Consider the following 25380-nt stretch of genomic DNA (forward strand, 5'->3'; position numbering starts at 1 on the left):
CTCTAATAACAATATAATGAATAAATTATGAAAAGGACAGGCATTCATAAAATATTGTATTAGTATTCCTCATCACGCTTTTCCGATCAAAATAATTATCATCTTTCATAAAGAAATATGTTTCCTTAATAACCATTTTCAACATTTGTAGCAGCTTTTCTAAATTTTCATTTCGCAGTAAACCATAATTCGGCTTATTTTAACTTATTCAAAAATTATTTATTTTCAACTTAAACACTAAAAAAGACTTCGTAATTAGACTAAATATAGCACAAGAACTGGAAATGTAACTTTCAAATATTACTGACAAAACGATGAAAATTCTTCCATCTTCTAGTTAATTTAAAAAATAGTCTTTAATAGACTATTACCTTAAAAAACTTCATTTATAAAGTCAGGGGTTCGGCCGAAAGAAGGTTAATTATTTAGGGTTCGTAGCCGAAAAATATTTGGAACCGCTGACCAAGATCAACTAATTCAAACATTGAAACAGTCTAAACTAATTTGTACGACCTACTCTTATAACGACTCTTTCATTATAACGACCATTTAAAACGAAGAATCAAAGAATCGATTGGCACATCACTAATACTACAGATAATTCCGAAGAGAAAGCAATTATTAGCCATTTTAACACAGCTTTCTTTTAAACGGGTATTATATTTTTCAAAAACAATGGTAGAATGGTAGAAATCACATAAATCTCGGTATGCTGCTGCAAAGCGGCATTATCCGATTCATCGGTAGTAATAAATCGATGACGAGGAGGAATGGAGATGGGAAATTTTTGACAATAGTGTATATTCATTGTTAATATTTATTTATATCAGAATTCTATTGTTAATTCTTAAAAAAAAAAGCAATTATTAGCCTATTTTGATACAGCTTCTTTTTAAACAGACATTGCTGTTTTTCGAAAAAGTTTAGAGCGCTATCACAGAAGCTCCACTGTTATCATTTCTTTCGCAAATATGCAACATTTTAATAGAAGTCAACTCAAAAAGTCTTTTTGTAGCTAAAGTGGTAGAAAAATTATGGGTTTTATAGCGGTGACTTTTGACGTCTACTTAGAAATAAATGGTAATGGAATATAAGAAATTTATGGATAATGTGTGTGAGAATTTTAAAATTATTTTTGTATTAAAAAAATTTAAATAAATTAATACTACACATTATCAAATGGAAAGTGTAGAAACACCACAAGATGATGTATCATAGTTACTGATAAAACATTGCAAAAGTTGTAATGTACAAAAAGTGTGGTTCATAAAAATATTTCAGTATCTCAGATATAAATAGTTTGAACCATTGATGGAAGCTTCTTACAAAACGCATCAAAAATAGCTCAATTTTTTTCTCAAACTGCAAAATGAGAACTTACCGCCTTGTCCCCAAGTACACGATAATGTTATAAACGCTAAACACAGACCCCAAGCCAGTCTGTGAGTGGAGCCATATAAAGTTGAGACAAAGACGCCTGGGTGAGCGTGCATTCCTTGGTTCCACTTGTAAGTCAAAGTCATCATAGTAAAGAATGTCATAAATGACAGAAACCAGCCTATGGCATTAATATGCTGTTAATAAAAAGTTTAACTTAGTCAGCAGTTATAATGAACAATGTCATAGTGAGTCAAAATTCCTGAACTACTATTTAATGAAACTATTTGCATTTTTAAGTGTTAAAGTGAAACTATTTGCATTTTTAAGTGTTAACTTAAATTATTATTAGTTAGCAACTGATTATTTTTACACATATTTACTCCAACATTACACCTAAAACAGAGGTATAACTGGGCTCAGAGATGCCAACTTGCTCCATTTTTTAAAAGAGTATTTTCTAACGGTAACGAAATTTAGGTTAATTTCAACTTAGTATTTTTCATTGTAAGTCATTTTTTCCACCACTACTTATCAAACATTTGAAGTGTCATATAAAATACATCTTTGTTAATCATGTGGTTACTTTTTAAAAAGTAAACGTAATTATCCTTATTTTACAAACTTTACTGTTTAATTCGCTACCAATTTATTAAAACTTTTGCAGAAAGCGGAGCAGTTTTCAACCCAGTTTACAGCACCCGGAGACGAACTCAGTTTTTGAGCTCCCTTGCAATATAATCTTGGACATGAGGGACTATTTTAAATGACGTAAAATCAGAACTCTACCGCCCTTAGCATCGTTTTGTTAAATTTTACATTGAATAAGATTTTAAAACAACAAAAAAAAAATTTAAAACAACGTAAATCGATATCTTCCTAAACTTTAATTCTTTAAAAAAAAAGTTAAAAGAATATATGTTATTAATACAGTTCCTATTACAATTAGGTGTTAAATAAATAAGTAATAGTTTACCAATAAAAGGCACTGGATAAAGTCCGTCACACTTTCACAATATATATTAACTTATGCAACTCAACTTCCTCCCAGGCATTATTAAATTTCTATCTTGCTACTTTACAAATAAAACCTTTCAAGTCTCTGTGAAAAATAACAAATCATCAAAACGCAACATCACAGCCGCAGTACCTCAGGACGGTATTCTTGAGCAGATACCATGCATTTTATATACACATAATTTCCCAATAATAAAAAAAAAAAACAATACAATAGCATCAGAGCCTTATGTGCGGACAATACTGGAATCTTAATAAAATCAAGAAACCCAAACCTGGCCCTACAGAAACTGCAAGAACAGATCTGCGAAATAAAAGACTGGTGCGTTAAATGGAAAACTGCTGTCAATGTTGGAAGATCCCTAATACTTGTTATACAGAAAAGGAGAATAAAAATATATCTACAATCCCATCCTTAAAATTTTTAATATCCACACGCCAATAGTAAAAAAGGTAATTTATCTCGACCATATAATAAACGGTAGATTAACCTGGAATGATCGTATTAAAATCATAATTAGCAAAGTACATGCAGCAATAATCATAATCCAGCCTCTAATACACAACCAAAACATGTCGCTAAAAACAAAAGAAACTACTATATACATCTATGATCTGACCAATACTTTCATATGCATCACCAGCCTGGTCTACAGTTCCATCCATCCTTGGTTTGATAAAAATGGTGTTTTAATTAGGCTCTCAAGTGGTCCGAAATTAGAAAACGTTTGCATAGCGTTTGCCTTACGCTAACAGCAACTCTAGCTTTATTTTCCATCTCTTGGAGACAAGGTAATTAACAAGAAAATTTTCGCTCATGTTCTGTAAAAATCGACTAACGTTACCGTTTGGGGGAACCATAACCCTATTCAGATCTCTCTAATAACTTTACTCTTTACCCCTTTAATGTTGTAATGCACTGAAGGGAAAAATTGTTTATTCATTCATTTATTTATTTTCTTCAATGAATTTTTTCCCCTTCGTATATCGACTTTAAAAGTTTGAAAAAAGCTAAATTTAGCTATATCTAAAATAAGTTGATTTCTTACCAAAGAAACACTTTTGTTCAAAACGTGTATTTAAACGAAGAAACATTAATAAGTTCAATTCGTAGTTTTAAAACATCAAGTGTTAATACACTGCGATTATACATATCTGTCTATATTATATAAAACGCTAATACGTATGTATCAATAAAACCGATGATATTTCTTTTCTCGCGTTGGTAACAGTTTTCATTTTTAATTGATAGACTTCGGCGCGCAAGAGCACGTAGTGAGCATCATATGGCTAATCTACATTATATAAAACGCTAATACGTTTTAATTGATAGGCTTCGGCGCGCAAGAGCACATAAAGCATATCATATGTCTAATCGGGTGAATTCTCACCGAATTATCAAAAAAATTCTCACAAAATTATCTTCATCGAAGCCGATGCTTTACATCCGGCGTTCAGTACTATTTCATATTGTTTTACAACACATGGTTTTAGCCCTCTGGTGGGAAAGACTTTAAAACAAAACTTACAACAGTTACTTTTCTCAACAACTGAAATTTAGAATAGTGTGATTAAGAAAAATATGCGAAGTGTTTGCAATTTCAAATTAATATTGAAATGCACTGGTTTAGAATTTTCTACAGTGAAAAGTTTTCGGAACTTCAGTGTTCGAAAAAGTATACAAAAGCTAGACGTTAGGGACGTATCCAATGCGCGAGCAAAGCGAGCATCGGATTGCGAAGCAATCCGAAATAAACTGCGAAAGCAGTTCCGGGGGTTGGCGAGCGCCAGCGAGCAGGGGGCGAAGCCTCCTAGTATTATATAAAACGCTAATACGTATGTATCAATAAAACCGATGATATTTCTGTTCTCGCGTTGGCAACAGTTTTCATTTTTAATTGATAGGCTTCGGCGCGCAAGAGCACGTAGTGAGCATCATATGGCTAATCTATATTATATAAAACGCTAATACGTTTTAATTGATAGGCTTCGGCGCGCAAGAGCACATAAAGCATATCATATGTCTAATCGGGTGAATTCTCACCGAATTATCAAAAAAATTCTCACAAAATTATCTTCATCGAAGCCGATGCATTACATCCGGCGTTCAGTACTATTTCCTATTGTTTTACAACACGTGGTTTTAGCCCTCTGGTGGGAAAGACTTAAAAACAAAAGTTACTTTTCTCAACAACTAAAATTTAGAATAGTGTGATTAAGAAAAATATGTGAACTGTTTGCGATTTCAAATTAATATTGAAATGCACAGGTTTAGAATTTTCTACAGTTAAAGTTTTCGGAACTTCAGTGTTCAAAAAAGTATACAAAAGCTAGACGTTAAGAACGTATCCAATGCGCGAGCAAAGCGAACATCGGATTGCGAAGCAATCCGAAATGAACTGCGACAGCAGTTCCGGGGGTTGGCGAGCGCCAGCGAGCAGGGGGCGAAGCCTCCTAGTTTTTGTTTATTAGTTTTGCTTCCTTATACTTTACATATATATGTTCGAAGCACTATAGAAAAAGCTAAGGGGTGAAATATTTTTTACTTATATATAACTAAGATACTAATTAAGAACACAAAAATACAAAACATTTTACAAAAAATGTCAAGAAAAATTGCATACTTTGTGTTTCTTTCAAGTTTAAAATAGTGATCCGAATACACTAAAGAAATTGGTCTAAAAAAAGTGTTGGCAAAATATTTCCTTTTATATCCACTTACAACCTTTCTGAACTAACACGGCAGTACAGTCAGGAATAAAAGTAAAATGTTTTTTGATACACTGAAAACAATTGTAAAACAAACAAGATAATACTTCTGGTATATGGCCTCTTTTGGTCGCCAAGATGTAACCAACAATTAATCCAATAGCGCAAGTAGGAAGGTGAAAATGAATTGGTGTGTATCCTTTGACAGCATAAAAAAACCAATCTCTGTAAAAAAAAAACGTATTTAAGAACTGAAAAAAATACCTACACCAAAACAAACTACAAAATATTGAAGTCAAACACCTATTTGATTAGTCCTGTGTCTCGAGTTTGAGTAAAAAGTAAGGCAATAACTTATACGCATAACGCGTAGGTCAATAGCATATTAAAGTTTATAGCGATATGAAATGACAGTTTGGGAAAATATACGTTTTCTAGAACAGTAATAACATAATATGTTTATTTTTATTGCTTCGAATAGAAATTTTTAAGCAATTATATTGTTCTTCTAAGTAAGCATACCCAAAAATTTAGAAACTCCTGCCCTAGCAGTTTAAACGAGTTCTATATTTGGTAAAATAAAAATTAATTTCCTTTAATTTATTCGAAAATTAGGAGCATTAAATTTAATATGAACTTCTTATTGACTAGTTTTTTATAAGGAAACTTACGAAGTTAAATATTTCAAAAATTTAACACTTAATGACTTACTCGAGATTCAAATGTGATAGAAGATAAGTTGGTGGAAGCTTGTAATAAAGATGAGAACATGTTGCTAGCAAAACACTCATGACGATTACAAATGCAGCTAATAAGAATCCTCTTCCCGGCCTTCTACATTAATTTTTAAAAATAATAAGAATAATATTCAACAATGCACTTTAATAATAATGGAAGTAAAATCTACATGATTTGGACAAAAACATAGAAAGATCTCTTTGTAAACAATCTTTATTTTTGCAGCAAATGTTTTGGTAGGCGTAATGTGACAAAACTTGAAAGATTACGCGTGAAGCTTTTAGAAATAATGTCCTTTTTACCCATGCAAAATTTGCCCCTACCAAAATGAGCGTAAAGAGTCAAAATATTTTTTTTTAATTTCTTAAATACCACTATAATTTTAAAAACATATTTATATCTTTATCTTATAGCATAATTTAATTATTTGCAATTGATACTTAACATATGCAACGTCCTCCATTTTTAAATTTATTAACTTAGATCAGGGTTTATTAACCTGTGGTTCATGAGTTATATTTTGGGGGTCCGCTGACTACTCCTGATTTTTAAAACGTTTGGAAGCCTACCCATTGCTTGTAAATCGAACTATGGCAGCTATAATTCCGTTTGCTACAGTGTATCTTTGCGAAGCAGAATTTTCCACACTTGTGACAATAAAAATATAACATCGAAATCGATTGAATGTTGAACATGATATACACGTTGCTTTGTCGAAAACCATCCCCCAATTAAATTTATTAATTAAGGAAAAGCAGCAGCAACCTTCACATTAAAAATTTTGTATACTATTAAAATAATAAAATTAAATGATTTCTAATAATTGATGTTTTTTGCAATTATTTTTTTTCACAGGGGGGTGGTTCGTGACTTCTTAAAAAATTTTAGAAGGGGTCCATTATATCAAAAAGGTTAAGAAACACTGACTTAGATGAAGGAGCACATATCCCCTAGCGTTAGGCACTCCGATAAAACTGTATCAGCCAGTCAGTAAATAATATTTGCCTATCTCATCTCGGGCAATACACCACTCCATGCACTTGCGAAGCTTGGGGTTTTACACCAAGGGGTGGCCAGAATTAATTGTACTGTAATTCAGTATATATTTTCTCCGATACATAAGGAGAGTAAGCTATTTTTTTCCCCTCACATTTTTGCTTTGGCAACTCTCAACTCAAATACAATCAGATGAATGAGCTAGAGCCCCTCACAGGGATAAAAACCGCAAATAGGAATAGGTAAAAAAAATATTTGCATGAAGCGTGCCGAAGGACACTATAGTCCGTTCAACGAGAATTTCAATTGAATCGACAGAGCTTTCGCTTTTATAGAAAAACGAAAACGATGTTTGGTTTTTGATACCTTAAAATTAGATAAGAAAGTGCAAAATTAAAATATTTACATGAAAATACGTTTCTAATTGTTTCAGTAAACACGTAATTTTATTTTAAGATCAGTTTTAATGCATTTTTAAGTTTAGAATCAATTAGTTTTAATATATTTTGCATAAATATCTATGCAAAACATAACTTTTATAATTCCATCGTAAAAGTCGTATAGAATTGAAAGAATATGTTAAAAAAAATACTCTTTATTTTTATAATTACAATTTTTTTAAATTTATTAAAAGTTAAATAATATTTAAAATAGTTTTATGTTTCCCCGATTGATTTAAAAATATATATGAAGGAACTGCATTTATTTGTATTTTTAAACTGTTAATTATCTTTATTTTTCTAAGGGAAGTATTACGAAAATAATTACACTAAAAGAAACTTGGAACTTTTTTAAGTATCTCACAAAATCTTTTGTTAAGAAATATACATCCACTTAAACTATAAAAAAAGCAGTTTGTAAACCTCGAATTCAATAGGTTTTTGAAAATAGAATCAAGTGTCAAAATTATTTAATTTTACGTAACATTTGAATTTCTGTAATTAATCAACAACTGTACCGAAAACAAAAATAATTTTATTAAACTACGCAGAAAAGAACAAAATTTTAAGAATTACTGTATTAACGATGAATTAAACATGGATAATAACGAATAATGATATCATTAAAAAGTAAAAATGAAACTAGAAACTTATCTCAGGATTCACTCTCAGAACTTGTAGAATCCTCGTCGTTTGAATTGATATTTATTTATTACTAGAGAATTAACAGTGTTCTCGATGGCTTCGTCCAAATCCCACATCTCATTTTCGATTTTCTGCGTATGTTCTATGCAATTTTTCCACTTTTCAACTCCAATTTCATTTAAACTTCTCATGCACAATCCTTCTTCTTCCGATAACTTGAAAGTTTTGTTTTCTTTGGCCAGTGAACCTTTCATTTGGGCCCAAATCAGCTCAATTGGATTTAATTCAGTGCGATATGGGGGAATCCTTAAAATCATTATATTATTACGTCTAGCAAGTTCATCCACCGCGAATTTGTCAAATATGTGCTTATGAGCCTTCACTATATCCAGTAGTTCAGTTTTTAGCATACCTTCTTCATCACTAACAATGTTTTTAGATTTTAGCCAGTCTTTAATTACTTCTTTGTCCATGATGTGTTAGGAATTCTTTCTTCTTTACGAGAGTGATATGGTGCATCGTCCATCACAACGACAGAGTTTGGCTCTAGAAAGGGTAGAATTTTCTCGAACCATTCTTCGAAACACGCTGCATTCATATCCTAATTGTAATCCTTGTTTTTGTTCGATTATAAAGTAAAAGCCCTTCTTGTAAAAAGCGTGCGTCGCTATCAATGTGCGTAATAATAAGTCTCTCACCTTTACAAGAAGGCGATTTTAATCCCGTAGAAAGACCAAATAAAAATGCCTGATTTGACGAGATAATGGACGTATCATTCCACACTTTGTCTTGTGTATGTGCAGCATTCAATCATGTCTCATCCATATAATAAATTTTTCTTCCCTCTTGTCTCATTTTGTTAATTGTTCTTAAATATCTTCGCCTCCACAAAATTATTTCATCTTTTTCGATGAGTGAGCTGTTCCGTCCTCGTTTCTAATGTTTGAAGCCTATTTTTAACAGGGAATAAAATGTCGTTCTTTTCAAGTTTGGTAAATCAGAATCATCGTTCACAGCTATGAGAACTTTGTTTATTGTAGGAATTTCGTTACGGCGGAAAAAATCATGAACTTTTCTTCTTACAGCATTGTTGTCGAAATTGTCAATGCCATCCAAAAAAGTTTTACGAGATTTAGTCCTCTTCGGTGAATGTAATATACCATCCCTTTTATATTCTTTAATAATTCTGAAAACAGAAGCTGTGCTAACTCCCGCTGCAGAAACCGCATGGTCAGCCACATCAATGATTGGGACATCTGGTTTTGAATGCACTTAAATATTCAATATTATTTCCTTCTCTGCTTTACTAGCCCATTGTGCAGCTCTAGTGCGACGTAAATGAACTACAACAACAACATTTCTCTGCTTTACTTATGTAAAATTTCTGCTGCCGTTATTTAGGAAGACTTAAATCCATTACTCTATTTTCCATATTGCTCATGAAACACCTGCAAAAAGACACAACGGCGAAACAAACAACCCTCTAAAAAATAAGAGTTTTTGCTTGACTGATAGGCGCTATTTGTCATTTTTCCGGCTCCAAGTAGACAACTGTATTGAGTCAAATAGCACGCTGCTTTGTTTACTTTCACTATCAGTTCTCGTTGAACAGACTATACTCATGTTTGAGCGAGAAAAGCCGAGACTCACCAGCTAGATGCTACAAAAGCGTGAAGGACCACATTTCTAACTTCTCACAGTGCGAGTCCCGCCCCAGTAGAGAAAGCCATTTTAATCACTAAACCTCATCTCCTGCATCATCAGCCCATCGACTGGTTTCCTTAATTAAGGAGCTACAAGACCTACTAAAGAATCAAAAAGTGTTTGGACTCCTGCAAACCATTCTCAAGGGGCTTACCCCCTGAACACTGATGATTTCCTGAAATCAACGCCAGTCTACCACCATTAATGCTGAACTTTTTTTTCGTTCTCTTCTCTATTTATTCTAGATTCCTATCCACGGAATCTACATTATCGACTTTTGATCTTCAATGAATCGGTTAATGCTATTTCCAACGTTACAAAAATATTTGGTATTACATCTAAGTTTAAGTGTCCTCATTTTAGTCGATCGAACCAAATACTACTAATGTTAAAAAGGCATTTTTACTTCATGAACTTGTGCAAGTAGGTTAGTCAGGTAAAATCTAACAAAATATTTGCTGGCAGAAGAAACATCGTTTGCATAGAGCTTAACCCCTGTACTACATTCTCTTGAATAAAGCGCTATATGTCATTTTTAGTATATTTACTAAATAATTTTGAGATATCCATTACTTAAGAGGTAAGAATGCATTCCAAAAGCGTTTATTGTAGCCTGGTTATTAGACGGTAATGTAAGTATTGTCTCAAGTGGATCATTTTTAATCTCTATCACCCCTGGAATTTCCTGAAATAAATTTTAGGTAACTTACAACGATAAAAAGCTGACAATAAAAAATGTCTTCGTCATTGTTTCGTTTTTGAGAGAAATTTCCTTTACAACTTAGAATTACCGAAACATATATATTTGCTCACATGAAATATCACACACAATTCGCTCCCTGCAAGAAAAGTGACACAAGTCAAAAACAGCAATTTTGAGGTTATGTCAACAGAAAATATATATGAAGCGTCACAACAAGCTCAAAAAGTATCTCATCTCTAGATTGTGCTGAAGATTATGCTATTTCAGAATAAATTTTATAGTATTCGTTGATTTTCTCAAATGCTGTTTTTTGATTTGTGTAAGTTTTCTTGCCGGGGTGCAAATTATACTTTTCTAGTCAAATATAAAAAGGGGTAATCACAGAAAGTTTAACTTTACAGCCTTAAAGATAGACATGAAATACTCTTCCTAAAAGTTTTTTAATTCTTTCAAATGACCTATTACAGCGTCATTTGACTCTAGAACTGACATTTGGAGTGATAGAAATTAAAAAAATAATCTATTCCATTCTCTGTTGCATTGTTCGAAATACTCAGATAGTGATATGAAGAGAGGTTAAGCATGAGCACTTTAACTAAGGAAATCCATTTTAGCTTCCGTTACTACCGAAAGTTTAAGGCACTTATGTTTATAAGTATGCAATCTTAATTAAGTGACAAAATTTGAACGAAATTTGTCAAATAGTTCTCGAGAAGTCAAATTTAAAATTTTTTGAAATCGGATAACATAAAAACTATTCAACCGATTTCGCTTAAATTCTGTCCCTTTGTAAGCTGTCCCTTAGTAAGCTGATCAAAATGGTCACCCACCCGCCTACTGACCGTAGCAAGTGATGCTTGACTTCGATATTCTACCGGAAACTGCGTCTTTACGATCAGTCCACAGCGGGACATTACTGAAAAAATAATAATAAATAATTTATAATTCTTAATTATATTTTTTCCGAAAAATTAACTTTAGATAACAAAATTTTGTAATTGTATGCAAAGATTTTTCGAATCGCTTAAAAATTTCGCAAAACATGCAAAATACTTGCTAAATTCGATTAAGGGATCTAAACTTTCGCTTTCTATCTTGTTTGAACTATTTCAGATTGCGGTTGCCCCCTTTTTTATTAGGAGTGTTTTGTGTCAGATTTAGAAACTTAATATCGCCTGCTATATTTAATTAGCACATTTAAGGCTATGCCCTCAAACCTTTAAGATTGCGCCTTATTGCGTAAAAATCTCATAATCAGATCAAAAGGATACTTTCAGAGTGTTCACTTTTTTTTCACACTCGACACTTAAAGACTGCATTCTATTTCAGAAATAAGTTTCGATTGTTTTTATGATCTGCCTTCTTTTAATGTATTTTTTAAACCATTTAAATAAGAATGCTCCATTTCTGGGACAGATATCATCTTAGAGATATTAAAGACAGATAACTCAAATTTTTCAATTTAACCACTTACAGTTTTAGAAGCTGGAAATTCCTATCCAGCAGAATGTATCAATAATATAAAATTACATGGCGTGTTATGAACTGCACCAGTTAAGTCTTATAACCAAACTAGTTGCTAATTGCTCCAAACAGCCGATAATTATTTTCAAGTGGAGGTCTTTAACGTATGATTTTTGGATTATTATAAGTTCGATTTACAGGATTTTTACTCACCACTAGTTGTAAACAATTAAAAGAATTATGTAATACTCTACTTTGCTATACGTAAGTTGGCGAAATTTCGTTTGCAGTTTTCAACCGTTTTTATTTTTAATTTTTTTTTATCTTATCCGGAGCAGTTAACATCGTTGGAAATTTTCATTTACTTTTTGTGCAAACTTGCTACCACATTTTTCATTGAGGCTTTTTTTTCTACTGTTGCAAAATAAGAGTGAGGCATGTAAACACAGAGATGCCAACTGCTCCGGACACGCCAAAATTATAAAAAAACCGGTAAATAACTACAAAGTAAATTTTGCAAATATTTGACTATTTTTGTTTCTTTTTTAAAAGGCATAGCATGACATAAGCATTATAAAGTGGTGAATTATATAAGCCTACAAATTATTTAGAAATAGTGGTGGATAAAAGTCTACTAAATAGAATTTATTAAACCAAGAAACGCAATTGATAAACTACCTCTTTAAAATATATATTTGCTGTCCGGAGCAAGTTGGCATCTCTGGTAAACAGTTAAACCAAAAATCAAATAAAAATCCACAATTCTTTGTTTCTCTTAACCCTTTGCATTCGAAGTCCTTTCAACTGTTAAAAACATGGACACAACCACTAACATTTTGGAAGAATTTTTGTAATCTTTCTTTATAAAATCCGAGGATCACTGAATGAAGTGGTAACTAAACATTAAGATGAAAACAATTTCACAATTAGAGTGGTGACTGACAGTCACCTCTCGAGTGAAAAGGTTTAAAACTAGGAAAATTCTTTCACAGAGATTAGATTTCAGGTTATTAGCATAACTAATTTCTTATATTTACTTTGTAAGCAGCATAACTTACCTTCTCATGATGGCGCAGACAAACAAACTCGCGATAAATATTTGCATGTCAGCAGATAAGTACCAAGTCCATCCTAAGCACTAAAATAAATAATCCAATCATAAATGAGACAATGAAAAATTAAAAAATTGGAAAATATGACAACAAAAGCTGACGTCGCCAGGGGGTACCAGCTTCGGATGTCATGCATGCAAAACCTTTTCTATCGAGAAAGACAAGGCAAAAGTCAAAAATTGCTTTCTTTGTACCCAAAGGTTTTGCCAAAATCAAGGAAAAGAATGAAATGCATAATATACAAAAAAAAAAAAAAAAACACAGAAGAATACAATATAAAATACAATTTAAAATACAAAAGCATATACAGTAGAATGAAAAAAAGTCAAACACGAAAGGAAAGTAAGAACGAAAGCTTACTTGAAATAAAAAAATCCGATATCTAAATATCACATTCGACTGCAAGGCACAGCTGAAATAAAATAAACATAAAAACAACGCTCCCTATTCTGCGCGGTTTAAAGAAAAAAGGATAGAAGTTAAGAAAGTAGTGACGTCATTAAACGAAAACCTTGACCAAAGGCTCATATACTATCAGAGCTGACCTATCAAGCAATATTGGAGCAACAAAGTTCGCAAGTTAAAGTTATATGTTAGTATTAGTTATGTTATTACAGAGCAGAGATGCCAACTGCTCCGGAAACGCCAAAAATAATTATAAAAACGGTAAATAACTTATAAGTAAATTTTGCAAATATTGGACTAATTTTGCTTGCTTTTTATAAGGTATAGCATGACATAAGAACCATGAAGAGGTGAATTATATAAACCTACGAATTATTTAAAAATAGTGGTGGATAAAAATCTACTAAATTGAATTAATTAAACCAAGAACCATAATTGATAAACTACCCTTTTAAAATATATATTTGCTGTCCGGAGCAAATTGGCATCTCTGACAGAGATGCCAACTGCTCCGGACACGCCAAAATAATTTAAAAAACGGTAAATAACTTCAAAGTAAATTTTGCAAATAGTTGACAATATTTGCTTGCTTTTAAAAATGTAATTCATGTAATAAGTGCTGTAAAGTGGTGAATTATATAAGCCTACGCATTGTTTAGAAATAGTGGTTGATTAAAATCTACTAAATCGAACTTATTAAACCAAGAATTACAATTAATAAACTACCACTTGAAAATATTTATTCGCTGTGCTTATGTTGGCTCTTTGCTCCAACAAAAAATGATAAGTCGGCCTGTCTAATTCAGGGGCTCTACCTTGACTAAGGAGACTTGAACAAGATTGGAATTTTGCTAAACCAAATAAATGCAAAACTAATAATACTCAATCATTTTCTTAATTTTAAAATCTTAATTACAAAAATCAAAAGAAAAACCATTACTTTCTAAATTTTTTAAAAAATTTCTAGTTGCCTTTTGAAACATTATTACAGATTTTATTAATTCTAAACAATTGAGAAAAAACTAAATTTTTTGAAAATTTTACTGCGCAAATTAGTATCAAAATTACAGAAAAAAATAACTATAATTAAAAGCTTTTCTTTTATCATAAACACCTATTTTAATTTGTTGATCAACAATATCAATTTGGAATTCTAAATATTCAACACTTAAGCAATTATCATTAGTTTTCTTCAAAACAATTCTTTAGGATAAATATCTATACATAATAATAAACGCGACTGTGTGTTGTCTGTTTGTCTGTCTGTCTGTAATCACAATATATCGCCCCAGAAGCCTCGCCCAGGCACGAAACTCGGCACATAATTGTGTTTTGACATAATGAAGAAGTTTTCTTTTTTTTTTTCTTTTTCAAAAATTTGGATTAGTTTTTTAGTTATCAGTCATTTTGTAAGAAAATCTACGCTTTTTCGTCTTCAAAGAGCCATATTCAAAAAACTATTAAAAAATGCATATACTTTTCTCCACTCTTATAAATGTATGCTAATGCGAACCTTACAATTGAAATATTAATTTTCGACAACCTAAACCAATAATATACGAAGGAATTAATAATTTAATTGTAAGGTTCGCATTAGTTTACATGTATCAAAGTGGAGAAAAGTTTAACTTTTGTATTAAAAATGTGGCAACATATTCGATACGTAAATAGAACGCTTCGCTTTGATATGATAATCTCTTTCCTGCTATGTTTTAAAAAACTTTATTTGTGAAACTTTATTGGAACCTTTAGCGTGGCGGACAGCTGGCCGCCTTAGGCGGCTTGTTAAAAATAAAATTAAAATTGTCACAATTAAATAAAATTAAATCACCAATATATCTAAAAGCTTTAAAATCACTATATTCGCTAAATTTAGCTTCAAAAAATGTAAAAAAATTATTAGCAAAAGCACCGGAAAAAGAATTACTACAGTTTGTTTATAAAATTAAGGTCATTAAAAAGTACATTTTCAAAAAGATTAAACCTACAAATATCCATCCAATAAGATTTATCAATATTTTCATTAAATAAATATTTATCAAAATTCTACTACAAATATCAATTATTTGTGCATGGGGTACACTAGTGTACAAAAGTCAAAAGTATTAGTTTTAGAAACCACATTATAATTAATGAAATTCAAAACATCAATGTTGCTATCAATAACAATATTTTTCTCTTTTTTAATCTTAAGTAAAATAATTTTAAGAAAACTAAAAAACTTTTTACTAATACTAGAATTAATAACAATTTGTACCACACGCAAATAAATCTAAATTTTACTGGATTCTTATGAAATTTAACAATAGGAAAATAAATATGGAAAAGTAATTCTATTTAATTTAAATTTCAATTTTTACTAAATGCAATAATCCTTTTTTCAATAGCTTTTTTATATTCCTTTAATTTATAATAAATATTATTAGCATTATATTCCCCAACAATTAATTTTTAAAAAAATATTTACACATAATACAAAAGTTATTACATGCTTTATCAACACCAGTAATGATACATTTACAGAGATGCCAACTTGCTCCGGACAGCACATATGTATTTTAAAGTGATAGTTTATCAATTGTGACTCTTGGTTTAATAAATTCAATTTAGTAGATTTTTATCCACCACTATTTCTAAATAATTCGTAGGCTTATATAATTCACCACTTTGTAGTTCTTTTCTTATGTACTGCTATAACTTTTAAACAGCAAGCAAAATTAGTCAAATATTTGCAAAATTTTTTTTGTAATTATTTACCGTTTTTTTTAAAATTATTTTGGCGTGCCCGGAGCAGTTGGCATCTCTGCATTAATTTTTAAGAACCTTTCGTAAAATTATTAAGCAATTTTTGCATGTATGACATCCGAACTGGTACCCCCTGGCGACGTCATCTTTTGTAGTCATATTTTTTCCAATTTTTTAATTTTTCATTGTCTCATTTGTTTAATTCCTCTTGGTTTCACTGCTTCTAAGCGCGTTTTACCATTTGGATATATTATTATTATTAATTTTAATTGCTTTAATATTTTGAATTCTTTTCTTAACATAATCCAATCATATTCATAAATAGATATACACGTTTGAGGTATAGTAAAAACTAGAGGGACACCTAGAGGGCTTAATAGAAAACTAAGAGGATTACTTAGAGGACTTGATTGAAAATTAGAGGGGCATCTAGATTTAAGGGGTTTCTATTCGTAAGATCTCCATGAATTATGACATTATTTAACTGTTTATCATTTCCAAAATGTTATTACTTACGAAAACTGGTAGGCAAAATTTATGTTCAATTAGTTCTTTATTAATTAATTGATATTAGTCGGATAAGCATTCTTGTGATGTTGCTACATCACACGTTGCATTGTTTTTTCTACTCCTCAATAGTTTTTTTAGTTTTCGTTCGCAATAGCCTTTCCCTACTTTAACTTGATCAACTAATTTTTCTTATCGATTATCCCCACCCTAACTTTTACCGTATTTCACTTTGCTCCTTTCCGCTTGCCTTCTTGGCGGCAGTCGAGGAAGCCACCGTGAGAGAGAAGCATCGCTCTCGTTTTTTTTTTTTTTTTTTTTTGATAGCTTCAAGGCTCTTGCCTTCCTGCTCAGCAATTGTTCTTTTTACAAGAAATAATTATGGAGATTCATTAAGTCAAAATTTAACAAAATAATTTCAAGACACCATCACGTTCCATTAGTATAAAAAGGATGAAGTTTAGCACGTGTTCCTGATTGGATGTGATTTCCATAAACAGGTTGTGCATGCGGCACAACTCAGATAATTTCTTTCATTTTCTAAGAATTGGAATCCATCTTCCTTCGAAATGAAGTTACTTTTTTGTCTAAGATGAAAGTTTTTCTCCCACGAGATCCCGTATGTGTTAACACAACCTGTAAGGAGCCACCTGCATCTAGAACCAGTGATGAGAAGTAGAAATAAAGATTCTTAAAATTTCCTGAAAGAACTCTCGTTATTTTTTCATATCCAAGGTGTGTGTTGTTATGTATTATTTCAGTACATATTAAATAAATGAGCAGCATCTAGCATCTCGCAAACACATTTAATAACAACTTCACGAGATACACAAACACAAACTGAAACTTAACATAAATACAAACTGAAACTAAAACTAAACAGTTACTACACAGTTACAGTTAATCTGGCTGATGCCACATCTCCCCCCTTTAAAGATTTAGTCTATTGGGAGCTTTCACAATTCTTCCAGAGCGAGTTACAACAGTTTTTGAAGATACATCCTTCTTCTGAGTTAACATTGTAGGATCTGGATCCGTTATTTCTGGTAAGCTCCTTCTGTTATCTCTTTCTGAAAGAGCTTCCTCTAAATCATCGTTTAGCGGTGGAATCTGTAGTTTAGATCCTGGAATCAAATGTTTCCTATTCCGTCGAAGCACTTGTTTGCCTTCTTTAACAAAGTATGACCTTGGTGATTCAGCTTTTCTCTGTACAGTTCCAACAGCCTTCCTATCAGTTATCCATATCTTGTCACCCGGATGTATTGGTTTCAATTCATGAGCATTGTGCCTCCGATCATAATCCTTTTTCTGTCTTTCTATTCTTTTCTCTTCTTTTTCTTCCAATATCTCCTTCTCTATTAGCTTTGGTTGAAGTAGTGAAATTGCTAAAGGTAAGGTTGACTGTAGTCGACGCCCCATCAACAATTCAGCAGGACTGTAGCCGTTCTTTAAAGGTGTTGTCCGATAACTCAATAAAGCCAAGTAAGGATCTTTAGACTTTTTGAATCTTAATTTAATTATCTTCACTGCTGCTTCAACAAAACCGTTGCTTTGAGGATATCTTGGACTTGAAGTAATGTGCTTAAAACCGTATACTTTTGCAAAGTTTTGAAACTCGGCTGTTCTGGTAACTTCAAACTGTGGTCCATTATCTGATCTTACAACATTTGGAATGCAAAAATTGATTTGCAGTGTAAAATTACTTCTTTTGATGTTAAACTATCCAGTTTTGCCACTTCTGGATAACGTGAGTAAAAATCTGTAACTAATAAATACCATTCTGCATGGAGTTTAAATAAGTCCATAGCTACAATTTCCCATGGTCTCTGAGGAAAACTAGTTGGTTTCAAAGGTTCAGAACAGTTTTTAGCTTCCTGTATACATGAAGGACAGTCCCGAACTAATTCCTCTATTTGTTTACTAATGCCAGGCCAGTATACTGCTGAATTCGCTAAAGCTCGACATTTATTAATTCCCATATGCCCTTCATGGATTTGCCCAATACTTCTTGTCGTAGACTATTTGGCACGATTATTCGGTTTCCTCTCATTAACAAGCCATTCTGTATGGAGATTTCATATCTTAGAGGCCAAAATGGGTAAACAGGATGATACTATCTGGTTTTTCTCCGGCAACCTTGAGAAGCGTAATTGATCAACATATTGCATGTTGAGTCAGTCTCTTGTTCTAGTTTTATCTGGGAAAGTCTCTCTGAAGACATCGAACAGATTCTAAAACTTGATTAATAAAAGCTTCAACTTCCTCTTCCAATTCCAGATTTGGAGTTTCTTGTTGATGTGGTGCTCTAGATAGTGCATCTGCTACGCAAAGATTTTTCCCAGGAGTGTGGAAAACATCAAAAGAATATCTCATGAGCCTCATTTTGAGACGTTGTAGGCGAGGTGTTAAATCATCCAAAGATTTTCTAGTAAGTATTGGGACAAGAGGTTTATGATCTGTCTCCAAAAGAAACTTGGTACCCATTAGATAATTGGAAAATTTTTCGCATGCCCATGTAAGTGCAAGGGCTTCTTTTTCTATCTGAGCATAACGTTGTTCAGTAGGAGTTAGAGTTCTGGATGCATAAGCTACCACCTTGATTGTAGAATCATGCTTCTGACACAGTGTGGCTCCTAATCCATAAGAAGAAGCATCGGCTGTAACAATTGATTGTTTGTTTGGGTCATAGATGGTAAGTATAGGTTCGGATAGCAACATGTCTTTTAACTTTTTTAGTGCGGTTTTCTGAGGAGAGTTCCAAACAAATTTATTCTTTGTGGATACATAGAAATCAAAGGTGCCATAATATCTGAAAATCGAGGAATAAATCTTGCTAAATAATTTGCCATTCCAAGTAGCTGTTTCAGTTCAGTTTTGTTTGTTGGGCTTCTGAAATTTTGTATGGCTTTTACTTTGTCCTGGTCTGGGTGTATTCCTGAGTCATCAATGACATGACCAAGATATTTTATAGACTTAACAGAGAAACAGCATTTTTGTTTATTAAGAGTGATTCCTGTTTCTTTCAGACGGATTAAAGTAGATGTTAGACGTTCATCATGCTCTTTTTGATTTGAACCCCAGACGAGTATATCATCCATGTGACATATAATACCAGGAAGACCTTCTAAAGCTTGTGACATTCTACGTTGAAAGTGTTCTGGAGCAGATGATATTCCGAATGGTAGACGTAAGAAACGAAATCTGCCAAAGGGTGTGATGAATGTTGTGAGATATGAAGATTCTTCATCGAGAGGAATTTGCCAAAACCCAGAGTTTGCATCTAATTTTGAAAAGATTTTCGCCCCAGCCAAAAGTGATAATTGTATTCTGTTGTTGGCAATGGTGCCATTCTCTTTTGATGCTTCTGTTGAGTGTCGTTAAGTCAACACATATTCGCACACTTCCATCTTTTTTTCGTACTATCACTGCAGGAGAACACCAATCAGTAGGTTTTTCTACCTTCTGAATAACATTTAATTCTTGCATTCTCTGTATTTCTAGTTCAGTTTTCTCCAGAAGTGGTATTGGAATTCGACGTGGAGAAGTTAGAGCATATGGTTTACATCACTATTAAGTTCAACATGGTAACTTCCTTTCAGTAAGCCAAGTCCTTGAAATAACGAAGGAAATTCATGAAAAGGATTAAAACTTGTAATGTTGAGCACAGATTGAGATTGGATATTGGGACCAAGTCCAAAAATTTTTATGGCAGGTTTTCCTAATAAACATGTTTGGAGTCCTTCTATAACATAAATTTCTTCTAAGCATTTTTTTCCATTATATTCAACATTTTCAAGCAGTTTTCCCATTAACTTCAAGGGTGTTTTATCGGGGCCAAAAATCACTTTATCTGTACTTTTTAGTTCTGCATGTTTGAGTACTGTGGAGGCAATACTGCTTGGAATAACAGAATAGTCTGCACCACTATCAATTTTAAATTGGATGCATTTTCCTAGTATTTTAACAGAAACAACCCACTCATCTGTGTTTTGTGTACTTCCCACTAGTCCTACAAAACCAGCATCACAAAGTTCATTGACTCTTTTAATAGTAGATAAACAAACATTATCCCAATGTCCTCTTTTGTTGCATTTTCTGCAATTTGAGTCCTTTGCTGGGCAGTTTCTTTTTTCATGTGGCTGTTTACCACACCATTTGCAATTTTTTCGCTGATAATTAGTTTTCGAATCTTGATATTTACTTTTCGAATCTTGAAAATTACTTTTGTCTGCATTAGTTGTTTTATTATATTTCTTCTTTTGACTAATAGCATTAACTGTAGAATTTTCAACTAGTAGTGATTGTTGTTTCTTAACTGATTCCGAAAGACGTACTTTGTCAATTGCAGTTTGCAGGGTAAGTTCAGAATCAAGTTGTAATTTTTCGCTTAAAGTTTGATCTTTAATACCAACAACTATACGGTCACGAAGTAATTCGTCATGTAAATTACCATATTCACACTTGTCAGCAAGAGCATATAAAGCAGTAATAAAATCGTTGACAGACTCACCTTCTTTTTGAATTCGCCGATTGAACTGAGCTCGTTCGAATATTATGTTTCGTTTAACAACAAAGTGAGTGTCGAAACTATTCAAAACCTCCTGGAATTTCTTTTTATCCTCTTCCGATATACTGAGCGAAAGAAATATGTCCTCAGCTTTATCACCCATGACGTATATGAGAGCATCTACTTGTTCCTCATCTGTTTTTGTTATTAGTCCAGAAGCAGTTCGGAAACGTAAAAATCTTTGTTTCCATTTAGGCCATTCCGAGGGAATCGAAAAAGGAAATGATTCTGGCGGCGTTATGTGATATGCAGGAGCTGATGTCATGATGCAATTTTGGAATATCGAAGGAGAGTCAAAACTTACTGCGTTAATTTGTTTTCTTTTACCGCTGCCACCATGTGTTGTTATGTATTATTTCAGTACATATTAAATAAATGAGCAGCATCTAGCATCTCGCAAACACATTTAATAACAACTTCACGAGATACACAAACACAAACTGAAACTTAACATAAATACAAACTGAAACTAAAACTAAACAGTTACTACACAGTTACAGTTAATCTGGCTGATGCCACATTAGACCACACGACACCATTAGACCACACGATCCTGGAGATCCTTCTGGAACGAAGGATCAGGTAAATCCATTTGAACACTGTTTTTAAATATACGATCACATTTTATGTTGTCACTTTTATATTATACATTGTCATTAGTGCCTTAAATGCTTCCTATTATGATATTAATACCTTAATTTAATATTGTAATTATTTATTTATTCTAAAATTTACTTTGAATCATATGAATACAACAATTCTCCATATTTATTTCTTCATTACTGCCACTCGTGGCCGGTAAATTAAACTGTCTGACATAAAGCACAATTTTAAGACTAGTATTGATAAAACTACATGATTAAAAGATGTCCTTCATTTATTGAATACTTGCAAAATAATTTATAAAAATTACAATTAATAATTATTTTCGAAAAAATAACAACCGATCGTTGATTAATTTGTTCACAATTACTTTGACTTTATATTTTATAAATAGCGTTTGAACATACGACCCAATTCTTAGTTTACGACTATCAATGCTTATATCCGTAACCTTGTAATTTTGAACCAAACCCAGAAGACACGGGATTTCCGGGATCAAACAAGCATTCGCTGAGGACTTTTTGATTGAACTAACCCGCATATGCGGTACATTGAGGAGAAAACCACATACATTCATGGTAAGCTAGACGGCATGGTGATTCTAACCCATGAACTCTGGTCAGTGTGAACCGAGAACAGAATTCGCACTAACCAGCCAGGGCTGTGATTCGAACCTGGGACACCTCAACCAGGGGCAACCAACGCTCTATCTCTGAGTCACCACGGCTCAAATTCACAATTATTTATGAACTTTCTTTATTAAGTTTTGGGGTTTCACTCAAAAAAGGTCGAGCATTTAAGGTTTCATAGCCCAAAAATCTAAGAACAGCGGTTTCGAATTTTTCTCGGCTGAGGAACACTAAATAAACAAGTTTCTTTCGACGGAGCCCCCACATCATAATTAAAATAAATAAAAAATAATTGCGTTACTAAAAGAAATAAAAGACTACTTTATTCTGACTCTTGGGCTTTTTTATAATTATTAAGATGAATGAACTTTTTTTCATCGTTTTACCATTAATCAAATTATGTTTTATATTCGACAGTTGAATTCGCAGTCACTGAGTACACCTAAAATAGCTAAAAGAAATGTTTCCAAGTTATTATAAAACAAGAACTGAATAAACTTTGAAAATGATTATAAGGGAAACATTTAGTAAAGAATTCAGACATTTAATTTTGATTTAAAAAAGCGCAATGTGAAATAGTATTACAATTTTTTTATAAATCCATGTCCTTATCATAAATTCACCTAATTCTTGATCAAAATAATATATCGATATATTTTTTTAAATGAAATCTTTTCTCACTCTTTGGCATTTTACTTTAAATATAATTTCAAACGGAATAATCGAAATGAATTATGGAATATTGATTGGATCCAAATATAAGTAAAGATTTCAATTTTTGTAAAAGTGTTAAAAAAATCTTAACCCTCGGAACCCCTGAGTTCTGCGGAACACCGTTTAGGAACTGCTGATCTAACGGGTTTAATAGTAAATTAGAACATTAAAAACAAACTTTTAAAACACCGGGTTATCTGCTTAAATAAAATTCATTTAAGTAAATTAAATTTAAAAGACTCTTAAACTTGAAAAATTAAAAGTTCTACCTGAAATGAAATAATTTTTCATTTCAAAAGGATGTTTCAAAAACTAAACCACAATGTAAGGAATACAAAATTCTTGGATCCCATAGATTTGAAAATTTTGCCCTAAACTGTGCCAACTCTTACGTAGGCTGCCAGATTTCTAGCCTTTTCGTCAATATTTATTCTAGTGGTACCAAAGTTTAAGTTTTAGTGTTTTACTTTGTATTCACTTGAACTTATTTTCCACACCTCTACATAATGATTTAAAAGTTCATATGCAACGCAACTATATACTATACCTTTCGTAGGACGGTCGGGTCTCTAACAGAGGTAACACTTTTTGTTAATGAAATTTTTTATGATCTTCACGTTATTCATTATAAATATTTGTTAATTCTTTCCTTTTTATGTAAATATTTTTCCCTCGTGTAAATCGTTTCCCTACTTGTAAATATGTCTTGAACTTTTCTATACATTCAATTATTTGTTACTTTTTACCATGGCAAAGTGCCACTCTTTTTTCTCTACCTTAATATGTGCCACTATTTGTTGCATTTTATGTAATCTGTCTATTGTTTTTGCTTATGTTCTCATTGCAGGATGAATGGGAAAAGGGCCTTTATTGGACTCAGGAACCCAGCTAGACCAAACAGACCAAACCAGATCTACACCTTTCATGAATTTGTGGTGAGGCTTTAAAAATGCTGGTAAAATTACCAACAGTTCTAAAAATTTTGGGTTTTAAATGCCTGGAAATTAATCCGCCATACCACAGGCTAATACGGTTTCTGTGAGATTCGTAATTTTTCCATTCTGATCGCAGTGATTTTTGTTTTCATAACTTTTTCTTTAGTTTCCATTAATGAATTGATCTGCTTATAAGTTACCGTATGGTTTCAGTCAGCCTAAGCGTTAGTGGAATCATTCGTTTTTCATAGAGACGTGCAGAGCGTTTACTTACTGGGGACAAGAATTTGGAAGCATAAAGCTGTATAAATTGACATTAAAGTTTACCTTAATCTTTAAAACTTACCGTTTTTGACGAATAGATAATGTTGTTAAGGTAAAACAAATTCCTCCATCCTCGTTCTAAGCAGTTCTTGCTCAAGAAATCACTAACAGTTTCTTTCCACGCAGGTCCAGATCCAAAACGTCCGATAATCGCAAAGAAAGCAACAACTAGCATCATACTTGGCGTCAGCCTATATATCGAAAAAAAATTATCAAATTTTTTCATATCCGAAAAATTTAATACACTTATTTATGGGATTACCTCTTTCTCACTTTATGCTGTTAAAATATTGCAATTTTAACGAAAGTAGAAAGTTGTGCTTTTTAGTTTTTGACATCGCCTTTTGTGACTTTCACCACGTTTATTTAACACGCTTTTTCACCACACTCAGTCACAAATTTGTAAAAAATATTTTTCAACAATTGTTTTAGTGTTATTAATAAATACTTGCGTAAGAAGCATTATGTATTTGATATGCTATTAGAAAATAAAACTGAACAATTTTTCTCTCAAGCCTGTTTTCAAGAGGCGCAAAGTATCTAGGAATGCTATATGCACAGGGTTGCCAACTTTCTACGCTTTTCGTAAAAATTTATTCTATGGGTAACCAAATTTATGTTTTAATGAAATATTTTTTAGTCATTTTAACTTATTTTTCACACCACTGCATATAAATGTTTTAAAGTTCATATGCAAAGCCACAGCGATAATTTTCTTTTATTGTTAGTCTTTTAAAATGCTTTTATTGAAAATAATGAAAGTTTTGGGTTTTAGAAGTCAACCACTCTAGTAAATATTTCACAAAAAGCATAATAGTTCGCAAGCCTGAATACATGAGGTATACCGCAAAATTCCGTCCGAAATAGAACACACCACAGTATACAAGCATGCAAAAAGTACCTTTATAAAAAATAAAAATAAGAAAAATATGATTGGTATTTACCCCTAAATGTATATATCAGATATATCGCTCTGTTTTACATTCTCTACAAGTCTGTATAGGTATGTGCACTCTTTTTTTACACCATATATACTGCTTCTTTAA

General features: G+C 32.2%; 1 protein-coding gene across 1 annotated transcript in view; it reads right to left on the reverse strand.

Annotated features, from left to right (window-relative positions):
- LOC107447194 (nose resistant to fluoxetine protein 6) overlaps positions 1 to 25380 on the reverse strand; it is an 88061-nt gene that overhangs the window by 16949 nt on the left and 45732 nt on the right. Inside the window, exons 10-14 of the mRNA XM_087159095.1 lie at positions 24357 to 24525; positions 12852 to 12931; positions 5815 to 5937; positions 5211 to 5328; positions 1382 to 1574 (exon numbers count right to left, since the gene is read on the reverse strand). Of these exons, the coding sequence (XP_087015221.1) occupies positions 1382 to 1574; positions 5211 to 5328; positions 5815 to 5937; positions 12852 to 12931; positions 24357 to 24525 (683 nt within the window). The remainder of the gene's footprint in view (positions 1 to 1381; positions 1575 to 5210; positions 5329 to 5814; positions 5938 to 12851; positions 12932 to 24356; positions 24526 to 25380) is intronic.

This window comes from Parasteatoda tepidariorum, chromosome 3 (genome assembly GCF_982258835.1).
Source record: "Parasteatoda tepidariorum strain Cologne lab strain chromosome 3, Ptep-v5.0, whole genome shotgun sequence".
Classification (NCBI taxonomy): domain Eukaryota; kingdom Metazoa; phylum Arthropoda; class Arachnida; order Araneae; family Theridiidae; genus Parasteatoda; species Parasteatoda tepidariorum.